This window comes from Podospora pseudocomata, chromosome 5 (assembly GCF_035222375.1).
Source record: "Podospora pseudocomata strain CBS 415.72m chromosome 5, whole genome shotgun sequence".
In the NCBI taxonomy this organism is placed as follows: domain Eukaryota; kingdom Fungi; phylum Ascomycota; class Sordariomycetes; order Sordariales; family Podosporaceae; genus Podospora; species Podospora pseudocomata.
The window spans coordinates 512,844-538,000 of record NC_085889.1 but is presented as its reverse complement, the minus strand read 5'-3'; the positions used below and the strand labels follow the sequence as shown (position 1 = coordinate 538,000).

The 25,157-nt window shown below is 53.0% G+C and overlaps 8 protein-coding genes and 1 non-coding gene across 9 annotated transcripts; 3 read left to right on the top strand and 6 right to left on the bottom strand.

Annotated features, from left to right (window-relative positions):
• Positions 1 to 759: 759 nt before the first annotated feature.
• QC762_0075030 lies at positions 760 to 830 on the bottom strand. Its single transcript has one exon. It is a non-coding gene; the product is annotated as a tRNA-Gly (tRNA).
• Positions 831 to 2,720: 1,890 nt separating this feature from the next.
• QC762_0075020 (uncharacterized protein) lies at positions 2,721 to 3,707 on the bottom strand (the record flags this gene model as incomplete). The annotated part of the gene is made up of 1 exon (XM_062883785.1): positions 2,721 to 3,707. The coding sequence occupies one exon, from the start codon at positions 3,705 to 3,707 to the stop codon at positions 2,721 to 2,723; it is 987 nt and encodes a 328-aa protein (XP_062741595.1).
• A 599-nt stretch (positions 3,708 to 4,306) lies between these two features.
• On the top strand, positions 4,307 to 6,520 carry QC762_501600 (uncharacterized protein; the record flags this gene model as incomplete). Its single annotated transcript, XM_062890579.1, has 1 exon — positions 4,307 to 6,520. The coding sequence occupies one exon, from the start codon at positions 4,307 to 4,309 to the stop codon at positions 6,518 to 6,520; it is 2,214 nt and encodes a 737-aa protein (XP_062741594.1).
• An 875-nt stretch (positions 6,521 to 7,395) lies between these two features.
• QC762_501608 (uncharacterized protein) lies at positions 7,396 to 7,974 on the bottom strand (the record flags this gene model as incomplete). The annotated part of the gene is made up of 2 exons (XM_062890580.1): positions 7,396 to 7,695; positions 7,747 to 7,974. 2 exons carry the CDS (start codon positions 7,972 to 7,974, stop codon positions 7,396 to 7,398), a joined length of 528 nt encoding a protein of 175 aa, XP_062741593.1.
• Positions 7,975 to 8,491: 517 nt separating this feature from the next.
• Positions 8,492 to 9,273, bottom strand: QC762_501610 (uncharacterized protein; the record flags this gene model as incomplete). Its single annotated transcript, XM_062890581.1, has 2 exons — positions 8,492 to 8,940; positions 9,207 to 9,273. The coding sequence occupies 2 exons, from the start codon at positions 9,271 to 9,273 to the stop codon at positions 8,492 to 8,494; spliced, it is 516 nt and encodes a 171-aa protein (XP_062741592.1).
• A 4,917-nt stretch (positions 9,274 to 14,190) lies between these two features.
• QC762_501620 (uncharacterized protein) lies at positions 14,191 to 15,848 on the bottom strand (the record flags this gene model as incomplete). The annotated part of the gene is made up of 2 exons (XM_062890582.1): positions 14,191 to 15,795; positions 15,830 to 15,848. The coding sequence occupies 2 exons, from the start codon at positions 15,846 to 15,848 to the stop codon at positions 14,324 to 14,326; spliced, it is 1,491 nt and encodes a 496-aa protein (XP_062741591.1). The 3' UTR covers positions 14,191 to 14,323.
• Positions 15,849 to 15,952: 104 nt separating this feature from the next.
• On the bottom strand, positions 15,953 to 17,885 carry QC762_0074970 (uncharacterized protein). The gene is made up of 2 exons (XM_062883784.1): positions 17,166 to 17,885; positions 15,953 to 17,112 (listed from the first exon to the last, which is right to left on the bottom strand). Exons 1-2 carry the CDS (start codon positions 17,460 to 17,462, stop codon positions 16,153 to 16,155), a joined length of 1,257 nt encoding a protein of 418 aa, XP_062741590.1. The 5' UTR covers positions 17,463 to 17,885; the 3' UTR covers positions 15,953 to 16,152.
• A 2,085-nt stretch (positions 17,886 to 19,970) lies between these two features.
• On the top strand, positions 19,971 to 20,760 carry QC762_501640 (uncharacterized protein; the record flags this gene model as incomplete). Its single annotated transcript, XM_062890583.1, is given in 2 exon segments — positions 19,971 to 20,714; positions 20,719 to 20,760. Coding segments are annotated over 2 exon segments (786 nt in total).
• Positions 20,761 to 23,257: 2,497 nt separating this feature from the next.
• On the top strand, positions 23,258 to 25,107 carry QC762_0074950 (uncharacterized protein; the record flags this gene model as incomplete). Its single annotated transcript, XM_062883783.1, has 2 exons — positions 23,258 to 24,776; positions 24,838 to 25,107. Exons 1-2 carry the CDS (start codon positions 24,561 to 24,563, stop codon positions 25,105 to 25,107), a joined length of 486 nt encoding a protein of 161 aa, XP_062741588.1. The 5' UTR covers positions 23,258 to 24,560.
• Positions 25,108 to 25,157: the final 50 nt, after the last annotated feature.

Sequence of the window (25,157 nt, the reverse complement as noted above, 5' to 3'; positions counted from 1 at the left end):
CGCTTATTAAGACTCGCACTACCAACCATCAAAATAGCTCCCCGACTTCAATGTTGGCTGCGGTAGACCAGCTTACTAAGGGTACAACGGCTATGATGCACCAGGTGGCTCTCCTTCGTGCAGAGGTCTCGTCGCTCCGTAAGGCCAATGAGGCACTAAGCAAACGCCGGAGAGCTAAAAAAACACGCGTACGTCTCGGAGGATAACTTACTGTGCAAGATGCACACGATCTACTGGATAACAAGGCCGTGGGTGGAGAGGGAGTGCAAGAAACGCAGCCGGATGGTGGTGGTGCAGGGGGGTCTCATACGAAGGTTCGGTGCTGTGGTGTGTGCGGCAAGCCTGGCCATAACGCGCGCACTTGTCAGGAGGCTGGGGAATCATCTGATTCAGCCGTTTCTAATACAATTGTAGTTGCTTCCTAGTGTTGTTGCGGTATAATTGAGGATAGTTTGTTACGGCGTGGTGGGAAGTGGGTCACTCGCTTTTATGGGTCACTCGCTTATAATGTACGTTAATCTTTACTATGCTTAACATTCTCACTTTACCTATCCCACACATTATTTCTTAAACAAACTAAATAACTAATACAAAAATATATTTTTACATTTACTTGTATAACCACATACCTAGATACCTCACATTACTTCCAAGAACCACTAGTGCACCTCGCGATGGCAAGAAACCATCACCGCTATGCTTGAAAAACAAAACCAATCTGGGGTCAAGAAGGAGGTGCAATGTCCAACCATCAAAAGATGCATCAGCCGTGAATCGAACACGGGGCCCATCGATGGCAACGATGGATTTTACCACTAAACCACTAATGCTTCGATTGGTTGATGTACTTAGACGAGGGAACTGAGCTCATGGAACTATTCTTTTTGTGGGAGATGGTCGTCAAGAGTTGTTCCGTCCCGCAATGAGATCCATATGGCGCGGGTCCGAGCACCCCACCAATGTCCTCACCCGCTCACGCCCGAACTTCCACCGTGAGCCTGTTCTTCAACCCCTGACCCGATCCCCGCCTTGCTGTTTACATCGGATTAGGAAAATCTCGGAATGGCGACGGCAAGGCAAAGATGCGGTGAACAAACTTCATGACACCGCTCCGCCACATTGAGAAGCTCGAGATCTCATATCGATACCTAGTCATGTCGACGTGAGGTTGAATTGAGAATGCTAAACGCATGTAGATTATCAGTAACCGTGCTAACCACGCGGTAGGCACCAACAAAAAAAGGAAAATTCCGATATTGCGCCTCCATAGCTCGAACAATTCTCCAAATGACGGAGTGACAGTGAGATTCGATCCCTTCCAGCAGATATCCTCCCCAAACCGCTTCTTCAAGAAGGTTTTGCGATGGTCCAAGCCCTGACATTAGCTAGATCAATGGTGGATACCGAGAACTGGATGGTTAAGGTAAATGGGCTCACAACCTCGGGGTGTTGATCCATCCTTGGTTTGGTAAGTCTAGCCACCCAACTCTTTTGACCTTGTTGGATACACAGAGTTGAGATATCTTGTCAACGCAGAGAATTCATAAGTCAGCAACTCAGGTAATACCCATTTGAACTTGGGAATCGCGCCTGTTGTGGAGAGTATGATCCAGTTGCTTCCACGGGGGCAGCATGAAGGTGGCCATGAGTAGTATGTAGGTTGAAGAAGCGAAGGCGACGTATGCTGTGGCTGAAGCGACCGTCTCAAAATTAGCAGGCGCAAGGGAAAGAGAGGAAAGCCCATACACGTACAAAGGATCTAGTTGTGTATTGCCTTTCTCCAGCCTGAACCCTAAGGTTTGCCACGTCGCCGGCGTATCGAGATGTGACGATGGCATCTTACGGTGGTCGAGAACCGAGTAGATATGTTTCGTAGCAGTGTCGGTGTGGGCAAATCCGAGTTTCTTCGGTGCTACTAGTGTTGCTTCATGGGAGGTAGGCGTTAGGTGCAGCAGATCATCAGTTACCGTCTGGTGTTAGAAACAGGTACTCACATCAGATACCCATCGTCCTCGCGCTTTTCACGCTCTCCTCAGAGATTTAAAAATCGCAGTAGTTCCCAGAGAAATAGCGTGAGTTTGCTCGTTACATTAGTACAATGACACATTAGCACATTCCCATATTACTATATTCCCACATTGCTAAGCTCAGAATTAGCACCTAGTCATGGCATCCTCGTCTGGCACCAACGCCCATGGCCATACTTTGCTAACAAAGAAGGAACAGTCCCTCTCTTACTCTCGTGGAGGTCGCCGCCTTGGGAGGCATACACGGCACTTTCTGGGCGTCTCGGAGATGGCACGTCGTTCACTGGTTGATTTACTGGCAGAAATGCTGGCGAATTTGGGAGACTCGAGCCGTCATGGAGGAGAGGTTTGATAGCCTGGCTCATGTGCGGGACTGCACCAGGTAGATCATGAACCGTCAGCCCGACCACTTCTTTTTGATCGAAGGTGCGAGTGATGATGAACTCGAGTATTTGGGCGGGACAGATAGACGTGAGCAGATATGATCATCAGCCTACAAGACCACTGCATTAACATCAACAATATAAACAAACAAGACTTCAAATCTTTCTTACAAAATGCTGTGAAGGCAAGCTGCGGAGTGTAATCTGTGGAAAGCTTCAGGCTTGGAGTGATCTCTTTGGTAAGTGTGTAGAATTCAGTACCTGCCTACGATGTAAATACAATGCAGTTTCCACACCATCACCACCCGAATCAGCGCCTCTTGGCCATAATCCCATCCCACCTCTCCTTCTTCAACCTCAGCTCCTCCCTCGCGAAATGCGTCAGCATCCCATCAGGCAACACCCGATCGGCCAACCCAAGCGCGAGATCATGCCCCCAGTACGGCCTCACCTCCCTCCAGCCCCGCTTCACCGCCCCATCGATACCCCCCACAACATAGCTCCCAAACCTCTCAGCAGTCACCGCGCCCTCCGCCATCACATTCGCCTGACTCTGCACCTCACCAAGTGTAACAGCAAGGCAGTCGATATGCGCCGTAGTCGGGTCATCCTCCAACTCCCGCGACAGTCCCATGCTGAAGGCGTAGTTGAACGCCTTGGTGGCGCTGTACATGACGATCCAAGGCATCCCAACCCTCCCGGCCGAAGAGATGTTCAATATCAGCGACCGCTCATGTTTCTCTCTTGAAGAACTTGACGAAAGGAGTGGCAGGACGAGGTTGGTAAGTCGCGCCATGAACCGCGCGTTCAAGTCAACGTAGGCGTCAACTTCAGCCGTGCTGAGGGTGCTAAGAGGTCGCAACGGCGGATCAGCCATGGGGAAACCGCCGACATTGTTGACGAGAATCGAGATGTTGAGATCCGAGATTGACTCGACCGCCGTCTCGAGTTCCTCCGGGGTCGCGGTGCGGGCGTTGACGACGAGAGTTCGCACAAGCGGGGAATTGAGACTTTTGGCCGCCGACTCGAGCTCGTCCGGGAGATGGCCGAGGAGAACGACGCCGAAGCCTTGTCTGACAATGTTGCGGGCGATGGAGAGACCGATGCCGGCGCTGGCTCCGGTGATGAGCGTGTAGCTGTCGCCGCTGGCGCGTTTGTATGCCGCGAGGGGTTTGGAAGGTCGCCAGAAGTGGTAGAGGGTGAACTGCGATGCCCAGTACAAGACGCGGAGCACGGCTGCTGCGCCGATGCCTGCGAGGCAGGTGATGAGAATTCCAGGCGCCATTGAGGACTTCATGATGTGGCATTGAAGTGTGTGGGCAGCCCCGCGTAGGTTTTGGTGAGAGCAGCGGATGCCAAGCAATACCTATCAGTGGTATGACCAATGAGAAAGACTTCAAGGTTGACGACTGGTATCCACCGACGTCCCGTCGTCAAAGATAACAACAATCGATAGGTACTGATAACACGGTGGAGCAGATAGGTAGCTTTGTTCCTCCTGGAAGACAACAAACTGGGGAATTACAGATTGAGTACAGAACTTGCTGTTCTGGCTGCCGAATTTGGCCGAGCAGGGCCAACCTGGGCTGGTTTCTTTTCTTTTGCCGGAGCACTCAGTAGCTACTTTCTCCTTCAATACATCAACAACTCTGTTCCAACACCATGTCACCGGGCCTTGACTCGTTTGGGTATAGAAAAGAACCCATTTGTAGATGCGGCAGCATTGAACTCTCCGAACAGTTGTCAAGACCCCTGTCAACTCTGCTAAGCCAGGCAGGCCAGGCAGAGCAGCGCTAACCACCGCATCATCCCCACTCCAGCAGGCAAACCTCAGGCAAAGCAACAACTCCATCCAATCATGAGGGGAAGCAAGAACTACACCACGTCCCCCTCAGCATGTTAAATATTGGACGACTTCTGACTGTCAAGACATTCATCACTCCGACTTCCAGACAGCCAATTCTGCATCACGCCGTTACCTACACGAACCAGCCATTCCACAAACCAGCCATCAACATGGAACAAAAGGAAGTAAAATGCTATCCTGGCTGGAAGCTAGACTTGCGACACATCCCCGACAACAATGCCATCGAATACCCCATGGGCATCCATCCAGACTGCATGAAAAAATCCTCGCCCATCACGGTCCGGGAGGTGGCCATGATGCTAGTCATGGACCGCTTGTCCGACAAGCCTGATTGGCACGTCAAGGTCTTTGACGATGCCATCGCCGACAAGTGGCGCAGGGAGGCTCTGGCCTGGCCTGAGGAGGACCTCTGGAACCGCATCGACCACATCCAACGCGACCTATCGGGAGACCACAGTTGGTACCCAAAAAGAGCCAAAAACGTTCTCGACCAGGCCTCGGTCGAGTACTGCATCGAGGAGCTCCGCCACAAAGCCGAATACTTCAAGAGGACATCCCTCGTTCCTACCCTCGATGCCAGTTACATGGCTGCCAAGTCGGACACTCTTGTGTCTCCTCAGCTTCAGGCTGCTCTGAAAGAGGGGTTTGATCGTCTACAGGCCGATCAAGCGGTGAATCCAGACTGGCATCCTAACACGAACGAAACGGTCCAGGATCTTGTCCACCCATCCATGTATCCCTTGGTCTACGGCCGTTCGCGTTTCTTCGAGGACGAAGTCGTCGGAGTGGAAGATGCCATCGGTAAATGGGCTGGCAAGGGTGTTGTTATCCCCAAGTGGATCGAAACCCGTGCCCAGACAAACGTTCGAGGGTCTGTGTTTGGGAAAAACGTTGAATACAGCTATTGGTCCGACGACTACCAGTGGCTACCGGCAAACGTCAAGTTCACCGAAGAGGGGGGGGTGAAATTCACCAGTTATATCAACAACCTGCACCCACTCAAGTACAAGGGCATCTACCGAAGCCTGGAACAACTGATTGAGAAGGCCCTGCCCATGTGGGACCAATGCCTGACTCAGATTCATGGTGGTTGGAAGGCTATCGCCGCCGGCCGCACGGAACCTCGCATGATCCCTGAGAATCCTGATGACGAAAATGAGGAGCTTTGGATGCGCAAGGAATCTTTGACCAGCAATGAAAGCAAAAAGGGGGTCGGGAGAGTCGGAAACTGGCAGATACACAATCCGGACGAGGAGGGCTTGGAAGAGGAAGATGCGGAGGAGGAGAACGACGAAGACGAAAAGGACGAAGACGAAGAGGACAAAGGCGAGCCTGTCTTCCCTCCGCCACCGCCCTTGTCCAAAATCCCCAAAGTCAAGTACGACGTCACCCCAAAGAGAACCCTCCGCCACAAGTTCAAAGACACCGGTCTTCAGATCATCGTCAAGATGGCCTCCATCGAGCTCACTCCCGAGAAACCAGAGTGCCCAGCTGGCGGCTGGCACGTCGAGGGCATGATGAACGAGCACATTGTCGGCACCGCGCTGTACTACCTCGACTCGGAAAACATCACCGAGAGCCAGCTCGAGTTCCGAACCTGCACAGACGATTACCTACAAGACGAGGGCCCGTTTGAAAACATTGGACAAGACGGCTTTCACTGGATGCAGAGCGTCTACGGCGCGTTTTTTGGTTCTGGCTCCGGCTCGGCTTGTCTTCAGCACTACGGCAGCGTGCTCACTCCTCAGGGGAGGATGCTTGCTTTCCCCAACGTGTTCCACCATCGGGTCTCTGGGTTCAAGCTCGCTGATCCGACCAGACCGGGGCACAGGCGATTTATTGCCCTCTGGCTTGTTGATCCCTTCACGAGGATCATCAGCACGGCCAACGTCCCGCCTCAGCAGGCTGAGTGGTGGGCTGATCTAACGTTCCGCCGCCTGGCCGGCTCAGCTGACTCTGGGTCTGAGGGAAAGATCCCGGCGGAGATGGCCCAGATTTTGCTTGAGAGGGGATTGGCAAAGGAGGAACTTGCCGAGGCTATGGCGAGCGGTAAAGTGGCTTCGGCGTGGAAACTGCCCCCTGAGCTGGTGGAGATGGTGCGGCAGGAGTTGGGAGATGCGTTGCCGATGAGCAGGAAGGAGGCCGAGGAGCATCGTCTGGAGTTGATGAAGGAGAGGTCGGGGTTTGTAAAGAATGCCGAGTCGACGTGGAGGGAGAAGGAGTATAGCTTTTGTGAGCATTAGGGGGCTTTTGGAAACACTTTTAACGTACATTATAAGCGAGTCGCGCATATAAGCGAGTTGCGCACTCTATACCACCTTACGAATACTATCCTCAATTACACCACATCAACACAAGGAATTAACTATAATTACATCAGAAACAGCTGAATCAGATACTTCTGCAGCCTCCTGGCAAATGCGCGTATTATCGCCAGGCTTACCGCATACATGTGACGAACCTCTGTACAGAACCTCTGAAAGGGATACGGGTTGCAGGTAACTTCTGACAACTGGTTCGGTGCAGCTAAACAGTGCACAACAAGATGTCTCAATGTAAACACAAGATACCGTGAATACAATCTGAATTGCATACTGCGGAACTGTCTATCTACACCAGCCAGTTCCTCCGTATATATAGACCTTGGGACCGTGAAGTGCTAACCCTGCTATGGCCCCGATCACTCCCAGCACATTGCATCCTGCAAAGTGCTCGTCGTGCTATGCCTTCGATCACCCCGAGCATCTTGCATCCTGCAGAGTGCTCGTGGGTCTTGGCGCCATAGCACTTCTGGCCAGCCCCTATTGGCTGTCTCCTGACTTTCCTAATGAATGGCTGGGGACGTCCTGCGCCCCACATACTGCGCGACCTGCCGTTGGGCTAACTGTGGCATGAGAGCGTCGCGTAAAGTTATTGATTTTGGAGAATGGCGAGTATAGGGTGAGCGGTGGTGAGCTCAAGGTGAGCCGAGGGTGAAGCGAGCCTGATTTTGGGCTAACCGTTCTTAGACAAGGCAAAAAAGCTTTTAGAGACCGACTACTAGTATAAGCAAGTCCGAATATAGTCAGGAATTTCTCTCAACTGGAAAGAATACGACACCACGAGACAGAGCTGTAACTTACGAACTACTATCTGGGGACTCTTTGTGCTTAGGCTTAGAGCCGACACGATTAAGCTTAGAAAGCGGTATCTCATATAAAGACCGATTGTCCCTCGAAGTTGTTATGTTATGATGGTGCGAACCGACATAATATGCTACTTGCGATCCTTTGGCCCACGAATGAACCATCAGAACGTAGCGACCGGCCTTTGGACCGCCCCTCTTAAAGCATTTAACATTTCCAGGAAATTCCCCATATCTTAGCCAATGACCAAGGCTACATTTTTCGAAGGAGGCTTCGAAGATGGAGCGGATGCGCTAAAGCTTGTTAGGTAGCTACCATGAGATGGAATGACTGTGTCTCTTCACCTTATTAAAGGCGAACTCTTCGCAGAAATCCGAGCCGTATGCCGTGAAGTATGGGAAGCCTCTCTTCTCCACCTCCGCGATACCTTCCCCAACCAGTGGGTCATTAAAAGCTAAGAAGCCATCCTTGAAGAGAGATCCCTCTGCTACGTCCAGTGCGAGCGTTGTTGTTGATTCCATGGGAAGTCTGGGTTGTTGTGGCATTATGCCCGAAGATGACGATGCGGGCATCGAGGCCAAAGAAGAATTTCTGCAAAGAGGCTCGCGGAGTTCTTGGATAAATAACTAATAGTAGTATAAAGAAGAAACTTTATCGAAGTACACCCCCCCCAAATAACTCGGGCTGCACCCGCCCAGCTGGGGGCTGGGTTATGGGCAGGCAGGGACAGCGTCCGATATTAATGACGGGTGGAAGGTTTGGATCAACTTGAGAACCTTGATCCCGGTGGAGTAGCTGGCGGAATGGAGGCCCGCTACGAAGAGACAGCCTGCCATTCTTAGCCGAACACGGGGAAATCGGCCGTGGGAGGCGTGGAGGCACGCTGAATGCGTCTTAACCCCGTCGTCCGGAGGTCATCTGCAGCTCAGGCCATAGGAGAGATGGCACGCGAGGATGACCCGTCAGGGAATCACTTTGCGGGTAATGCTCCCTTCCTCCTCTTTGCCACCCCCGACCCTGCGAATGAGGTGTCCGGAGTGACCGCATGCAGCTCAGCCTTGCTTGTCTGGCTGTCTTGCACAACAGGCATCAGGCTCCCCAAGTCCTGGGAAAGTCAGGTTGCCTCAGAAGCGGTGGGACATCAAAGTCCAAATTTGAGGGTAACTGATCAATGGCGGAGCAGATGTTCTTGAAGTGAGCGGGCATCCATGTATCGTATACATTCTTGGTGAATTGGTAAGCTGTCCATTTGTCCCTTCCGTCTAGTGTTGTAAAATCGTAAGTATGGATTGGATGGCGGTAATATATGGTATCATTGCCAGCTATCACCGGGTAGTGGCCGTAGATCCGTACTGACCGGTGGTCGTGCGAGATGGAGAAGGCGGGAATCTGGCGGTTGACCTTATCCTCGCGATTCACAGCACGAAAGAGCTCGACGATGGCCCGCACTGCAAGGGTCACGCTGTGGGCGTTCTGCCGGTCTGCAACATCGAGTTCCGCGGCGCCGCACTTCACCTCACAGGCCAGGAAGGGGAATACTTTGATCTTTTGACACCGGTGATGGGAGCCCCTGCTGGGCCGCTGTCTGGGCTCGAGTGCGGGCCATGGCGATGCGAACGGAGAGGAGGGCGAGAGGTCTTGATTTTGTGATGGCGGGCGATTGGCGTCTTAAGATGGGAGTGGGGTGTGGAAAATGGCTGGCCACGGTTTGTCAAGTGGTTGGATCCCCGGGGGGCAGCCTATAGCCAATCATTAGGCTCCTCCTTCATCTTAAGGGCGCGCGGCCCCGTTTCCAAGCATGGACTCGACAACAACGGGAACAGCGACCTCCTCCCAGCCAAGCTGTCTTGCCCGCTGAGCAAGCCGGGCATCAGCTACTTTGCACTCGTGGCGTTGTAGAATACTGATGAGGTGATGTGCAGATCCAGCAATTTCACCATGTGCCACCTTGATGCCTACGCCTCTCGCTCCTGGCAGGTCTGCCAAGGGAGTAGTTGCTTGAGTATGGTTGGGGATCAAGCTTGAGGGAATCAATCAAATACCAATTCACAATGAGCTGATGAGCCAAATGAGCCGTTTTTGTATTCTGCGGTGGGGCATTGATGCGTTTTGCTCTCTTAGTGCGACATGTTGTATCCGTTTTTTTGGCCGATGTGCTCCCTCAGGCCGGGAAACTACCAGGGATGCGAAGGAGGACCGTGCCAGATTGATGCTTCATGGATCACAAAACTTTGATTCTCGCCGATGGCGGTGATAGACAGGGGTCAGCATACTGCAATGCTTGAAGTGAAATGCATGACACGACGTCAGCCAGCCGACGGAGGCCACCAAACGAAACTGCCGAAAACGGAGCGTTTTGCAATGAACTGGGAAATTCCTTCGTGGCCAGCCGATCACTCTTAACAGGTATTGCGTTAAGGATAGATTGTATTACCAATATACGAGGCTCAAATGCTTGTTGCTGGCAATATCCAGAGCTAACAAGAGAGAAGAAAGTATCACAGTTGATGGGAAAGTTCGTAACTCCCTGAGTACATGGGAAAAAAGGTAGAAATATAACACATGGCTTCGATATCCCGAGTTCGAAACCATATCCAAGTTTCGTCACTCTATTAATCCTATCCGTACACCGTCCTTATTTCTTATTCCCATCTTTCAGAGCCGCCTCTCTCTGCCCCTCCGCTTCATGTTCTGTTATTGCCTGGTCCAACCTCTTCACCACGTTCGAAAATGTAAGCCTAGGGGAGACGGGTGTCTTATATAACTGGCATCTACTGTTCTATACGCGTGTTAGAACTTCTTATTATTCAAGGGGAGCAGTAGATATGTAAATAAAATCGTCTAGTCATGGGACGAAGACCCGAAGGGGTCCAGAAGCGTAGCAAGATGGATTAAACTAAATAAAATAGGTTAGGAATACCCGACACCCCTCACAGTAAGGCTTCTTATTATGCTACACCGCACAGTTGAGCGACGGGTGGTACCATAATAGTAGCAATTTTTACTCGGGCTCGAAAAACTGTCTCGAATGAATATAGCGGTAATAGGTGGGGCTTCCTTATGCGGTTTAATAAGGTATCGTTGAAGCGCGAATTCGTGAACCTTATGCGACGCTCACCGCGCGAAAGGTCCTACCTTTTATATTGCAGGTTTGCGCAAAAGCTCAGAACAAGCATACACAATCTCCTTCAGGGTAAATTACCGGCGGCCTTCTACGTAGAGAACCGGAATGTACGTACAGAAACCTATGTATGCCCCTCTTAAAGTTGGATTGATCGTGCCTCCGTCCGGGGTAGCCGTGCGCCGTCAGTGCCGCTCCACTTATGGTTTACCGTGACGATGTAATGTCTGCCGTACTGGTCTGATGCCGTGCCGCTTTAGAGTCTACCGTACCAGTCCTAATTTAGGCGGATGGTCAACATCACCCAGTATCTCGGTCATTATTCTCGTCGAATTGATATCTAGTTGGGTACCCTTTTTTGACTGACTAAGAAGACTGTGCTCCCTTGTATCCCCGATGAAGGCATGACCTGATGACATGGATGACAAAACTGTGATGCCTATAAGTACATTAACTGTAAATATATCATCTTACGTGTACTGATTTTGTTTGCCTTTACTAAGTACGTTGGACTACAGACCTGCATACTTTGAGGCTTGAGGGACAAGTATTGTCGTGACTCGTGCGACCTACAGAATCGCCGTGTCAATTGACCGGCAAAAGTTATTAGCACCCCAATATCCCTGGCCTACCGAGTTCCCACCATCCTCGAGGGCCGCCAATTAGCGATTTCCAAGCAGCTCGAGGGTCGGCCGGCTTTACTTTCTAAGATGGATGTTCCCCTGACGCAGATATATGCCGATATTTCAGAGCTGAAACAGCAGCGTAAGCTAGACGAGTAGCAAGTACGTCTGGAACTTTACAAGGAGAAGATGGCCTTGGAGGCCTGGTGCCGGAGCGAGTAAGATATCTTGCCTTTGAAGGATATTCCGAGCTTCTCACTGGTATCGAGAGGCTTTGAGGAAGGTGACGGCATTTACCAGTAAAAAGCTGGATCGTTAATATGAGGAGGAGATTGCTGCCCTAAGAAAGCGCTACGAGGATGTCGAGACCAGTAAGTGGAAGAATGTACTTAATATTAATGTATATTTTCCGTCGACCTCCGCGTCCCCTGCCGTAAGTATTCGACGAAGACGTTATGAAGTTTATGATGGCTCACTAACTAAAATATCCAGATACCCACTCCTGAAAGGCCCCAGCCGGCTATCTTGCCATCGTTGAGCGCGCCGCCCAGCAACGGGCAAGGACCGCTAATAACACCAGCTGTCTCTGTGTATGCAAGAGGCTTGGGTGGTTCTTCAGAGCCTGTCAGACACGGGCCTCTCACAATTGCGCCACACTATCCTCCTGCAATACCCCCCCCCCTTCAACCCGATCCCAACCGCCTCCAATCCGTGGCCTTCCCTCAATCAAGCACTCAAAACACCATTCAAAATCTCCGACCTCCACCACGTCCCTTCCGCCGCCTTCCCACCACTCGCCTGCCTCCTCTTCCGTTCAAAGCCCAAACCCCCAAAGTCAACACCACCTCATCAATCTGAGCCTGCGTCAACCCCTTCACCAAGTCAATCCTCCCCTCGATATACTTTTTCGTTCCCCCCGGAACCACAACCCTGCCCGCCGCGTCAGTCCCGAAAAACTGCGCAATCACGTCCTGCTCCCTTCCCACGGGTGTTGGGACAAATGCGCCGGATGAGGGGCCAGAGCCTGAAATGGCCCACTTGAGTCTTTGGCCTGGGAGGAGGGAGGAGGAGACGAATTTGGAGTCGACTAGATAGTTGTATGGACCGAGGGAGACGGGGGGGGTCTTTGAGGGAGAGGGTGGGGAAGGAGGCCGTTGCGATGGGTGGGGAGGGGGAGGAAGGTGGGCCGCGAGTGAGGGAGAAGCAGGAGGCGGTGGGTTTGTAGGTTAGGGTGTAGCAGGATTGGGATGGGGAGAAGAGGCAGGAGAGGGTGAGGGAGAAAGGGGAGTTTGGTTGGCTTTGAGAGTGGTTGGCCTGGGAGCGTGCGGAGGGGGTATGTTCCGGGGGGAAGGGATTGTGAGGGAGAGGTTGGACCTGAGGCTGGTGTTGATACTGTTGCTGAGGTGGAGTTGGATATGAGTGGTGTTGCCGGGAGAGGGCTTGCCATGCTTCAAAGGTGTGTTAAGTCCGATGTGTCATTTCTTTGGTGTATTAAAACTAGCTGTCTGCATTTCTAGCTGCCATTGGTGTCCATTATCTAGGTTTCTCCTTCCGTTTTGTCTCTTTGCTGGCGGGTTTGAGCACCTAATCCAGCCATCGTGGGTGTAGATATGTTTGCTGTTGTTGATGCGGTGGTTGACATCCTACCGGCGTTTGGGCTTGATTATATCCGTAGGTTGGTTGCGGGGGCTGTTGTCCATATATGCTGGCCGGACAGGATGTGGCGATAGTTGGTAGGTGCTGCCAGCAGCACCCTGTGCAGGGCAAGTGTACTGAGGCTGTTGGCAGGCCATGTTTCCTGCTGATACAGAACTTTGCTGTGGGGAATAAATCGAGGACGAGGAAGACTGAAGCTTTTCTCTCAACTGCTCTTCGTGAGGAGTCACATTGATCTGATAAGGTATCAATGGGGCGAGTATCGGCATCCCAAAGCAGCTAACCTCGAGCGACCGAAGGATGACTGCAGATAGCCAATATGCTATTGGCGCCTGCATATCCTTGTGGCGCAAGCTTGTGTTCGTGGAGCTTGACCTCTTGGGGCCCAGATTTCCTGGTCCAAGTTGCCAGGTTTGGATTGATGCTTGAATTTTCTTCTGAGGTCATTCAAGCGTTCTTGGTCTCGCAAGAGTCGTGGGTCAGAATCCCACCCAGACCGTCGTTTTGCTTCGTTATCGTTTCAACATATGAGAATCGTTTCGCTGCAAATGGGGGCAGGATGTTCAGTGGACGTTATTGTAGTGTTATCAAGCACCTCGTCGTAGCCATGGAAAAGTCCAGATTGTCGAAGTTGATGGCCTGAGTGGAATACAAGGGTGTCCGAAGGGTTGCAATATTTCGATTCACCAATCCTCCTTTAACGACAGAGTTTGATGCTTTCCGGACTCATGGTCGTTCTACCCGTAGCTGCCACCCACGGCCTTGGGAGCTCTTATCAAATCGCAGTTTTCGTGGCAGGGCGTCTTACTAAACCGCACCTCCCATGGCAGGCCGAGGTGAAATATGCAACAGAGGAAAGGTATCCACCATGGGGGAAAGCACCCTGGGTTCTGACAATCAATCGAGCCAAGCCTTTTACAGAGATGAGTCTTGCGCGTACTGAGGGCCTTGTATCGACGGCAGATTCTTTCGAGTATTTGGGTATCGGAAAAGCGCCCAGCGTTCTTTTGGGTAATCACTCCACCGACATTGATGAAGATAAGGTGATTGCGGTCGGTAATGTATCGCCGCCGCAGTTAGGGCTGTGGGGAGAGCGCAGGTTAAGACTGGATGGGCTCAACGATCCGTGGAGGAGCATAGCAATGGGGATTGGGCAAGATGGGGGTAAAGGGAGTCCATCCTAGGTTATCTAGAACGATACAGGGCATTTGGCTGGCATTTCCCATCCTCAAGTGGTATATGTAATCAGTGTATGTGAGGTCATGGTGGCTTTCCGTCAGCACAGATAGATCACCAAATATGAGACGCGTTGGACTTGCAGTGGGGTTCCCAAATGCCCTGCTGCAACCCTAACCCACGAGATTCAATGTAGTGACAAGCCTGTCTATGGCCAAACGAATTGTCAATTTGCATATAAACCGCTGAAATACATCACCGGGGGGGTCATATATGTTAAGCATGACCCCAAAGCATCACCCCTTGGGTGTGGGATGGGAAGAAACACTTCCAGCCACACTATCCTTAGCGCAGTGTGGCCCTGGAAGCCTGAATATCTCGCACCCTTCTCTCAACATCAGGTCCTCTCGCCCCTAGAAACCCAAGCTCCATATTCTCAAACAACCCTCCCTTCACGAGTCCCTTCAGATTCGACTCCAGCGCCTTCTTGAACTCTTCGACTTCTGCGTCATCCTCAACATTGAGCACAGGCAACGAATGCCCCATCAGTCGCATCTGCAGCCCCGCCAAGCCCCCCGTCAGAAGAAAATCGTCAAAATACACCCCCCCAGCAATCACCGGCGCAGCTGTCTTCTTGCCCTCCAGTATCTCGGCCGGAAGATTCGGATTGTTGCAAACAGCCCTCACCATTCCAACACCATCCACACTCTGGAGCGCGTCCGCCATGCCCTTGGCAGTCCTGAAACCCCCAGTCACATAGACCTTGGTCTTGTTCAGGCGCGGCGCAATCTTTTCTGCGAAATCCAAAAAGAATGCCTCCCTGGCTTTGGTCGACTCTCGCCTGTGCGCCAGCGCCATTTCCTCGTATGTTCCGCCGCTGAGCTCCACAAAGTCGAAGCCTGCCTTCTCCAAGATCTCGCACAGCTCGGACGCCTCTTCAACGGTGAACCCATCGGCTTGGAACTCGACGCTGTTGATCTTGATGGCGAGAATAAAGCCCTTTCGACATTGCTCCCTGATGCCAGCGGCAATCTCGGTGATGATCCTCGCCCGGTTGGCAAGGGACCCGCCATAAGCGTCAGTGCGGAGGTTGGTGGTCAAGGACAAGAATTGTGCGATGAGGTACCCGTGGGCACCGTGAAGCTGGACTCCGTCCCAGCCTGCTTTGTCGAGGTACACCGCCGCATGGACAAAGGCCGCCACGATCGATTGGATCTCCTTGATGGTGGCAGCACGCGGTTTACCAAAGGTTGCACCAAACATGTCCACGAGCAGTTGAACGTCAGAGGCTGAGATGGGATTGGGTTGCAGGGCGTAGACGCATTGGCGGCCGGGATGGTTGACTTGGCCGATGAAGAGAGACCCATGCTGTCTTCCGACAGATCCCAGACGGCGGAATCCTTCGAAGCGGGGACCGTCAAGCGGTGCGTCGACGGGGATGATCATGTTACCGGGGCTCTCGAGGTGATCAGGGTCGATGAGGATGTTGCCGGTTACGATTGTGCCGAAGCCGCCTGACGCCCAGGTACCGTACAGCCGGAACAGCTCATCGTTGGGAATACCGCTGGAGAGCCTGTCGTTTGGATCATAGGTGGCTACCTTTTCGGTGGCGGCCGACTTGAGAAAGCGATTAGGCGCTGTCCGGCCAGAAAACTCGAAGGGGAGAGGGGAACCCAGCGGAGAGGGGTCAGCAATGACGGGAGAAGGCCCCGTAGCGGTCATGTTCACAGCAAGTCGACCAGAGTCTGATGACTTTGGCGTTTCCAGAAGTTGCGGCGGAGATGAAGGGCAGTTGACAAATCCAAGAGGTTTGTTACCTCCACACATTGCTCTGCCGTGTGGCCTGCTAACGTGGCGGCATGAAGTCCATTTAGGCATGGCCAAGATTACCACCTTGCGCCTTGCAGCTGGCCAAGCACGGCATTACGACTACATCGAGGATGGACCTAGGCCGGGAATACGAGGGTTTGACCACGAGAGAATCGATTCCCATAACTCTATCGACGATAACAAGTACAATTACAGGAAACCGGATACTGAAGGAGCGACGACCAACAATAATTTTTCCCTCTTCTCCATCCTCCCGAAAGAAGCCGCATTGAAGTCATGACTAGGCGATAGAAGAAAATCCAGAAACACGCAAACGAAACAACCCAAGACCCAGCGGCTCATGCTCAGGCACCACCGGCGTTGTAAGCACGGCGGTTCCAGCTGCCCTTGGGGTCCCCGATACTACCGGTGACAGCCGCACCAAGAATTCGGTTGGTCACAGCAGGGGAGCCTGACAGGTTCTCCTTGGCGATGAAGTAAGCAGCGAGACCGGCAACGTGGGGAGCAGCCATGCTGGTGCCGTCCATGTACCAGGTGGCAGTGTTGCTGGTGTGGTAGGCGCTGAGGACGGAGACACCAGGGGCGAAGATGTCGACGAGGTTGCCCCAGTTGGAGAACCAGGCGCGATATCCAGTGCCGTCAATGGCACCGACGGTGATGGCAGAGGGAGCCGAGGCAGGGGAATAGTTGGCACTGTTGGCGTTGCTGTTGCCGGCAGACACAACCACGGTGAGGCCAGCATCAGTGGCCCCCTTGACAGCAGCGTTGACGGAGGCAGTGTAGCCACCACCGAGAGAAATGTTGATGACGGCCTTCTTGGCGATGCCGCGGGCCTTGGCGTTGTTCACAACCCAGTTGAGGCCGGAGATCAGGCCGGACATGGTGCCGGAGCCGTTCTTGTCGAGGACCTTGACGGCGACAACGGTGGCTTTCTTCGCAACACCATAGGTCTTGCTGGCGATGGTGCCAGCAACGTGGGTGCCGTGGCCGTACTCGTCAGTGTTGGGGGATCCGGCGATGAAGTTGGCGCCCCAGACGGCGCGTCCTTCGAACTCGACGTGGGTGGTGCGGATGCCGCTGTCAAGAACATAGACACGGATACCTTGGCCAGCGGTGTTGTCGTAGTAGTAGCCGGAGTTCCAGGCGGAACGGCGCGAGATGCGAGCCAGGCCCCAAGCGGCGTGGAGTTGAGTGACATAGGCACGCTTCGCAAGCTGGTGCTTCTCTTCGACAGGGTCAGCGGCGACCCGAGGGGCGGCGACGGCGTTGATCTGGATCACGGTGTCCTTCTCGATGTATTCGATCTGGGCCGGTTGTCAGCATGATCTTTCCCAAGCTTGGGTCAGAGGCCACTCACCAAGTCGGAATCCCTCAGTTCCTTGAGTTCCGAGTCGGGAATTTCGGCAACGTATCCCGAAAGGCCGTCGATGTTGATGGACTCGACAACACCCTTCTTGTTCTTCTTCTTGGCCTTGTTGGTGATGTGGGACTCGTGCTTCTTCTTTCTTCCAGCGTCGGCGTTGGCCTTGTACTTGACGATGTACTTTTCGGGCACAACAATGTCGGCCGAGATGCCATCGTTCTTAATCGGGACGGCGGCCAATGCCAGGCCGAGAAGGCCGGTGAGACCAAAGAGGGTCACGTTGAGCTTCATGGTTGCGGTGGTGCTGGCTGCAAACGAGAGGCAGTGAAGCTGGTGATCGAAGGACGAACTGCTGCGTTATCGAGCGAGCTGCTGCTGAAGAAAAGACACCAGAAGGTTTGACGAGGGACACGGCATCTTATATCCTCAAGTTTCTTCTGCTCGCTGCTCCTCGATATTGATCTGGATGCGGTCATACTGCAAAGCCTCATCACCACCGTCGGGCTTGGCCAGTCCCAAGTCAGCCTGCCAGATCATGATGCTGGGACCCCTGGATGACAACACTGATGATGGCGTTCAATGGCGTCGGTATTTCAGCCTCGAAGCTTTCCAAAGAGGGACCGCCGCTATTCGAATGCCGAAAAGAGACTGGCCAAAAGGGAGGTTTTGCTGGCGATGGGGTCCAGACGGCTTAAACCCTGTACTGACCGCTGTGAGCGTGGCTGTTGTCGGTGTGTTTGTTGACAGCCCTACGGCGCTATCTGAGCTTTGCGCTTCTCACCTGACGTCGAAGTCGCCATTGGTTCTGGCCCGACACCATGGCTTGACGCTTTGCTGTTTTCTGCGAGCTCATCCTGACTTGCAATTTCCTTTTCGGACATGGTGAAGAACTGCACGAACGTCAAGGCAGTGGGCGCTGTTAGTTTTCTGACAATTCATCAGCGCTTCAACGCTTGGCGCGATCTATCGAATCCGTTGTGAGGAGTCAAAGTCTTGGCAGTCTTGCAGTCTTGCGGTCTGGAACCTGATCGCCCACAAACCGTTTGGACCCGAGCATTTGGCACGGATTGCAGATCATGATCTTGATGGCCAAGGTTGCTCCAGTGCTTGATCCAAACCAAGCTTTTCTGTCCCACTTGGCACCACATGGTCTTCTGCCAACGCGGTCTTTTGGCTGAAGATGCGGGGTGTGTTAGGGGTTCAGAGGCTGAAGCCAACGGGCAGGGTTGGTACCTGAGGGCTGAGCCGCCTTCCCCGATCTGTCATTTTAACGAGATTAGTTTTGTTGCCGCTCAGCTGTCATATTGACTTCGCCCGTGCATGTGGTCCCTGCAGCGGGGGAAGAAACACGGAGCGAGGCGAGGTGTTGTCCAGTGGTATGCCGTGGATGTTTACCCGTTTGTCAATGTCGTCTCTCATGGCGGCGGCGGTGGAGCCCAGCCGGATCTCGGACCCTTCTTTGGACGACTGTTGAAGAAGCCTGACCCGAAGACTATGATGTGGTTTTGGGGTGTTCGACAGCCTTCGGTGTAGGGGAGTTGGTCCTTTTCGACGGCATGCAGAAGTCAAGAGGGAAATGGGCAGTGATACATTCAAACAAACGTCTTTTGTGACGGTAGCATATAGCTGATGTTCAGTACAGGCAACGAACGAGTACGATACTCCATGATACCAATATCACCAATACTGTTGCGAAAAGCAGACCGACTTGAAGGGAACAGAATCGGGCATCTTCGAGTCCTGGACTGGCACATCTGGAAAGAACACCCCCGAAAAGCACCACGATGCTCAACATCACGGCGGAAGCTTACACCAACCGGCTCAGCCGCCCTCGATTCAAGCCAGCCGTACAATATGTCATCTCCGACCTGACCACTCGTTCAAACGAACATCATTATCAATCAGCGGTCGGCTGCCTCCACCTTCTTCTGTCTATGATGAACGTCGTGATACTTCGGAGTTGAACCTGATCACTCAGCCTCGAGTTGCCCGACGGCGGGAGGTACCAGACATCGACATACCAGTCGCTAGATCTTTGCTGTTGACCCATTGGCGCCCTCTCTATGATGCATGATGAGGATTGATCGAGAGAAATGTGTCGGTCTATCCATGTTGGGGGGACCGTCTGGTTCAGCTCCGAGTCGGGGATTCTACAACAAAGTATGATGATGGTTGGGGACGCATCTGACCCTGTACCCAATGGGCCAGTACCTGATTCTTTGACACCATTTACACCTCAGGGAACCACGCACCTATGCACCACAAGTTGTCCACCTGGGTCAATTCTTGAGCGCGCATCCCGCACCATCCCGCACCATCCCTCTAGTGAGAATCATCAACAGTTTACTCACCTTGGCCTTTTGCTGTATTGCAGGCATGGCTCGACGTGGCCGTTGGGTACAAGACGCGCCGAGTTTCTGGTGAGAATGGCAATCCCTTTCAACATCAAGTGCCCATTCAACCTTGTTTTCTGCTAGGACAACGCATATATTGGCTTGCCGTCCTCATGATCCGCTTTCGGTAGGCAGAAAAGTTCTTTGTTGCATCGTCTTGGAAGGTCGGATTAGGCAAGATGAGTGTGAGTAGGGTTCTGTGAGACGGGTCTTTGTCTCCATGTACTCGATAAAACAATTAATGACTTGTTGACGGCGACATCATGCTCTGGAGAAGAACATCAGGACTGAGTTTATCGCTTCAAGTGAACTGCCCCAGGAAAACATCTCCATATTCTCAACCGGTCAGGGACGGATCACGTGAGCAACTGTGACACTACGCTAGGTTTACTAGGCAGCCGCGACAATGGGGCCTAAAAAATCACCCACCAAACCCACGACGGGGAGACGTTCGTGGTATAAACCGGAATTTGTTTCATCCCCGGTTCACAGCCCAGTAAAGATTGGAGCACGACCTAGTCTGCACGCACAACACGCTGCAACGCCAAACACTCAGAGGCAACAGCCAGGTGGAACGGCATCCCCAACTCCTTCCCATCCACTCCGTAATAACTTCAACACCCGACCGGCTCCCGCCCGACCGACTCCCCCGGTTCAGCAGTCTATCGGCCCACCTTCTCTTGGTTTGAGGCGGCTGCAAGAAGCTGCAGCAAAAGCCAAGGCTGAACTGCTTGCTGAGCAAGCTGTTGCCAGCCAACGCATCACATCTGTGCTAGATCCGAATTTGTTGCACAGCAATCCACAACCTCGGACTGTTACGCCAACACCTCAGATTGTCAAGCCAACACCTCAGATTGTCAAGCCAACACCCCAAACCGTCAAGCCAGCACCCCAGAGTGTCAAGCCAACACTCCAGACTCTTAAGCCAGCACTCCCAATTACTACTACTCGACCACCACCTGCCGTCAAGCCACCATCCCCTCCTAGGCCACCATCACCGACCACCTCTTGGCCCCACCCGACTGTAGACCCGGTGCCGGTTCCCCCTACCACTGTCAGCATCCCAGGTGGTTCTAGTACTCAGGGTCCGCGGACAAAGCCTCCGATCAAGCCAATCCTCAAGAACCGTCCTACTAGTAATCAACCAACTGTAGGCCCGCCACGCGATCCAGCAGCTGCAGTTATCGGCTTGGTGAATGCTATTGCGAGTAGCCCGGCTGTTCAAGGCACACCAAACAGAGTTCCTGTGACCACGACATATCTTGAAAAAGATCCTCTGAAGCCCGGCAGAAAGCACCCACCGGGTGAGAAGCCAGGAGCGAGTCCGTCGGGAGGTGTAACCAGCGCATCAACTTCATCTTTTCTCGGAAAACCCCCAATAACACACGGGGGCAGGACAATCTCAACGAGTACCCAAAAGCGCAAGTTCCCAAGACTCTGAGGTGGTGCATGTGTCGACTAACATGACTGGCCATAGCAGCCAAATTAAATCCCATTCTGCGCCCAACGTCGACGGCTGTCTCAAAGCCAACGAGGCCAGGACAGACTGTACCAGCGCCCCTTCAACTAGAACGGCTTATCCCGCCCTTCGTACCGGCAAGCCCGGCACCGACAGCGATAAAATCGCCACACGTGCCACCCTCGTTCCTAGCCTGGCCAGAACGCAAGATGAGCACCCGTGACCAGCTGCGCACGGCCGCAGACCAGACCAAGCTCGTCCTCCCCAAGTATCTCACGGGACTCCAAGCCGACGGATCCTTGATGGCAAAGGCGGCGAAAGCCCGCAAGTTCACTCTCGAGTCGTTTCCCCGTCTTGACCCCAACCTCTGCCCGAACTTTGCGCGAAAGGCCAAGATCAAAGTTGTGAATATGGACACTCTTGATGCTGCCATTCGGGAGATGGCCGTGCTCAAAACGGAGAACGACAGTCCTGCTCACAGTCCCCTCCCGGCGGTGATCAACTTTGCGAACGACAGCCGACCGGGTGGGGGTTGGGAGAACGGTGCCATGGCGCAGGAGGAGGCGATTTGCTACCGGTCTAGTCTGTCGCTGAGCCTGAAGAGGGAGCTCTACCCCATCAGCCCGGACAAGTACACCGCCGCGGCGCTGTACTCGCCTTACGTTCTCGTCATCCGTGAGGCCGATGAAAGGGGTCACGGGCTGATCCCACTCCGGGACGTGGTAGCGGACCCAAAGGTGGTCTCTGTCTTTAGCGTTGCAGCTGTGCACTCCCCCCCGACGATGCAGATCAAGTATGACAAGCACGCCCCTGGCGAACCGGAGTTTTTCAGCTACTTTGCCAGGGACTTTGACAGGGACATGACGAAGAAGAAGATGAGGCTTGTGCTGAGGCTGGCGGCGGCGTACAGGCATAGGAGGATCATCTTGGGCGCGTTGGGGTGTGGGGTTTTCAAGAACCCGCCCGAGGATGTGGCGCACTGCTGGTTGGAGGTGTTGAGGGAGAAGGAGTTTGGGGGGGCGGGGAATTGGTGGAGGGGGGTGACGTTTGCGGTGTATGAGCCGAGGGTGGCGTATGAGGGGAATTTGGATATTTTTACGAGGGTGTTGGATGGAGAGGAGGTTTGATTTTGGGAGGGCGTGATGTGTGGAGAGTGCCTAGGGATAGAACACAGGGTGTTCAATTTGAGACGTTCGTGTGAAAAGATACCTTTACTGCCGGTGCCTTTTTGGTCTCTCTGGCCATTGCTGATCAATTTGATCAACATTTACTAGACACATGGCTCGCTCGAGGCATTGGCGGTTAAACACCTTCACTCCGCGAGGCTAGCCGTCGTCCATATGACCAGGTGCAGATACGAAAGTGAGAATGTTGATGTGCCGTCTCCACGTGGCACCCGTACCCTGCTGGGTAAGGAGCTTCTTCCTCAAGTTCTGTGTAACGACTCTCCAGCTCCTGCTTGACAAGGGAACGATCCAAAATAGCATTCACGATGCCAGCTAGATACTGACGGGTTTCCACAAGTTCTCTCACAACCTTCAACAGGACAGGGTACGCCGTTCCGCATACACTGTTCGCGCCGTCTGATCACCATCAAGATGAACAACCAACTCTTCCTCTCCAACCTCACGGTCCTGCTCTGGGCATGCCTCACCGCTGCCCAAGACTACATCATCTTTCATTTCCCACACGGACCTCCTCACCACCTGGAGAATCGCAACCGAGTTTGGATGGGAGGCAACCAAAAAGGTGGCAGGCATTACCTCCAAACCCTTCAACGGGGCATATGAGGCTGCCCCCTGAAATCAGGACAATCCAGATAGTCGACTCGGAGGATTTCATGATGGAACCTACTCTCTCCGCACCGAGGACAAGTTGGCCCGACACGCAGAGGTTTTCAGAGGTTTGGACGAGGTACTGTTCAGCAAGATGACCCAGCTGGAGCATGTGTTTGTGGGTATATAGCTACAGAAAGGAATACCGGCGCCAGACGCTTTTGCAACCGGGAACGATCAAGACCGTCAGCGAGCGCCGCGACCTCCTCTTCATCAGGGGCGACAGTTTGTGGCACATGTTACCCAGCGATGAGTGGTTCATCGACTTTCGTGTTTCACGTGCCAAACTGAGGTGGAATGATCAAGGTACCCAAATATATCACGTGACGTTGCCGTAGCGTGCGTTTTGGCCCACATGTGAACCTTGATTTGTTCCCAGCATTTGCTCAACTTTTTCATCTTCTTCATCTTCATCATCTTCATCGCAACAAGCTTGTTGCATTTCCCGGCCGAGATACGGCTCATGATATTCTCCAAACTCCTCGTCATACACCGTCCACTGTACATTGGCGAGGTTGCGAAGGATTCTGCTCGGCTGTAACCCGTCCACAGGCGCAAGAAACCCACAAAGCTTTCGAAAGTCGAAGCGCCGCCATTTCACAGCCACACAGACCTTCTACTCGAAAAACAAGTTTTCCTTTCATGATATCCTGTTCTGTTTCAGCGACATTACCGAAGAAGAAAGGTGTTGGATAAACCTTTACGAGATACGCGTTTTCCAGCAATCGAGCTCTTCTTCAGACAGATTGGGCCCAATGCAAGATTTGTACAACACATCGCCATCCACTTCCCATACAAACCTCCCTCTCAAATGATCCAGGAAACTACGATTTTTGGGACGAACTGTTTGGGCCTTTCCACGGGGCTTCCCTGGGGGCAAACGAGTCAGGTGGCAAATTTTACCTCAAAGCCCTTCGATTTGCACATCAAAAGGCACCCGGGTTGTAGACAATCAGGTTGATAGACTCGCAAGGATACGCAAGTGAATCACTCCACTCTGCCCTTGGAACTGGAGATGGACAGGCATTGGAAGCTGTTCAAGGGGCTGGAGGACAATGTGTTGAGACACATGACCAACCTAGAAAAGATTCGGGTGGTGTATCTTGATCCAGAGGATCCACACGACTATGATGGAATGCATACCGATTTCTCTGACATGCTCTCTGCCAAGTTTATCCCGCGACAAATTACCCAGCCACAAGTAGACGCGGCAGATTTATTACTTACTATCGGTGGAAATGGCAGAGCGACTTTGAGTTCACAGACCTCCAAAAACAGAGTTTCAGGTTCAGACCGGCATCCGACCCCCTGCATTCTTGCGCGACTCATTGACGCGCTCGAAAGGCCCACGACGAAACATGGACTCCTGCAAAACAAGAAAAAGAAAGACGCCACCAAACTGTCAAGATGTTCGGGGGAGCGCCACGTCGCCAAGCGATTGGTCTTGACGATCGGAGGACAAACCCGGGGAGGCGATGATCCGCTCGACTGGAGATGCCTGGGATTGGAGGCAAAGGGTTTCGGTGGTGGTATAAGTGGTGGTCATGTCTGGTTTTGCCTTCTCGTTTTCGTTTTCGCTTCTTCACCACACTCACTTCGTTCTCTTCTACGACGGCATTGACTGCTGGCCATCATCTCTTGTTCATATTGTTTGTCAATATCAGGTGCAGGACACCTCAGATCAAAACCCACACAACAAAAAATGCAACTCGCAAGATCCCTCTCCACCGCGCTCGCGGCCCTTCTTTTGTCCAGCATCGCAACTGGACACCGCATCCCAGCCCAATCAGAAGAGCTCCAGCTCCGAGACGCTGCTCCCGCCGAGGTCAACGAGACCGGAACGCCGCCTGTCGTCCTCCCTGCTGACGACACGTTGTCGGCTGATGTGATTGTGGATGAAACCGAGCATGGGTCCCTAGTGGGTAGAGGTATGTTTTGTCTTGTTCCACGAGAAGCACAGGTTAGCTAACGTCGTCAAGCCGTTCACCCTCGTCAGCTTGGCAAGGGCAAAGGTGGAGGGAAAGGAAAGGGCGGTGGGAAAGGAAAGGGTGGTGGGAAAGGAAAGGGAGGAGCCAAAGGGAAGGGTGGTGGCAAAGGAAAGGGGGGCAAGGGCAAGGGAGGGAAGGGAAAGGGGGGAAAGGGCAAGGGTTGACAGCGAAGATAGTGTTGGACCGGGGAGGGGGGAAGCATATCCTGTTGATGAGGTGGTTGCTGGTGTGGACCTTATCGAGAACCGGACCTATGATTGATACGAGAGTGTTGGGATCAAAAGATAGTACACTGACCACTGCAAACAAAA

Coding starts and splice junctions, on each gene's coding strand:
- QC762_0074970 (XM_062883784.1), bottom strand. CDS start 17,462: ATGAAGCTCAACGTGACCCTCTTTGGTCTCACCGGCCTTCTCGGCCTG. Junction 17,113..17,165: donor AACTGAGGGATTCCGACTTG/GTGAGTGGCCTC, acceptor CAACCGGCCCAG/ATCGAATACATCGAGAAGGA.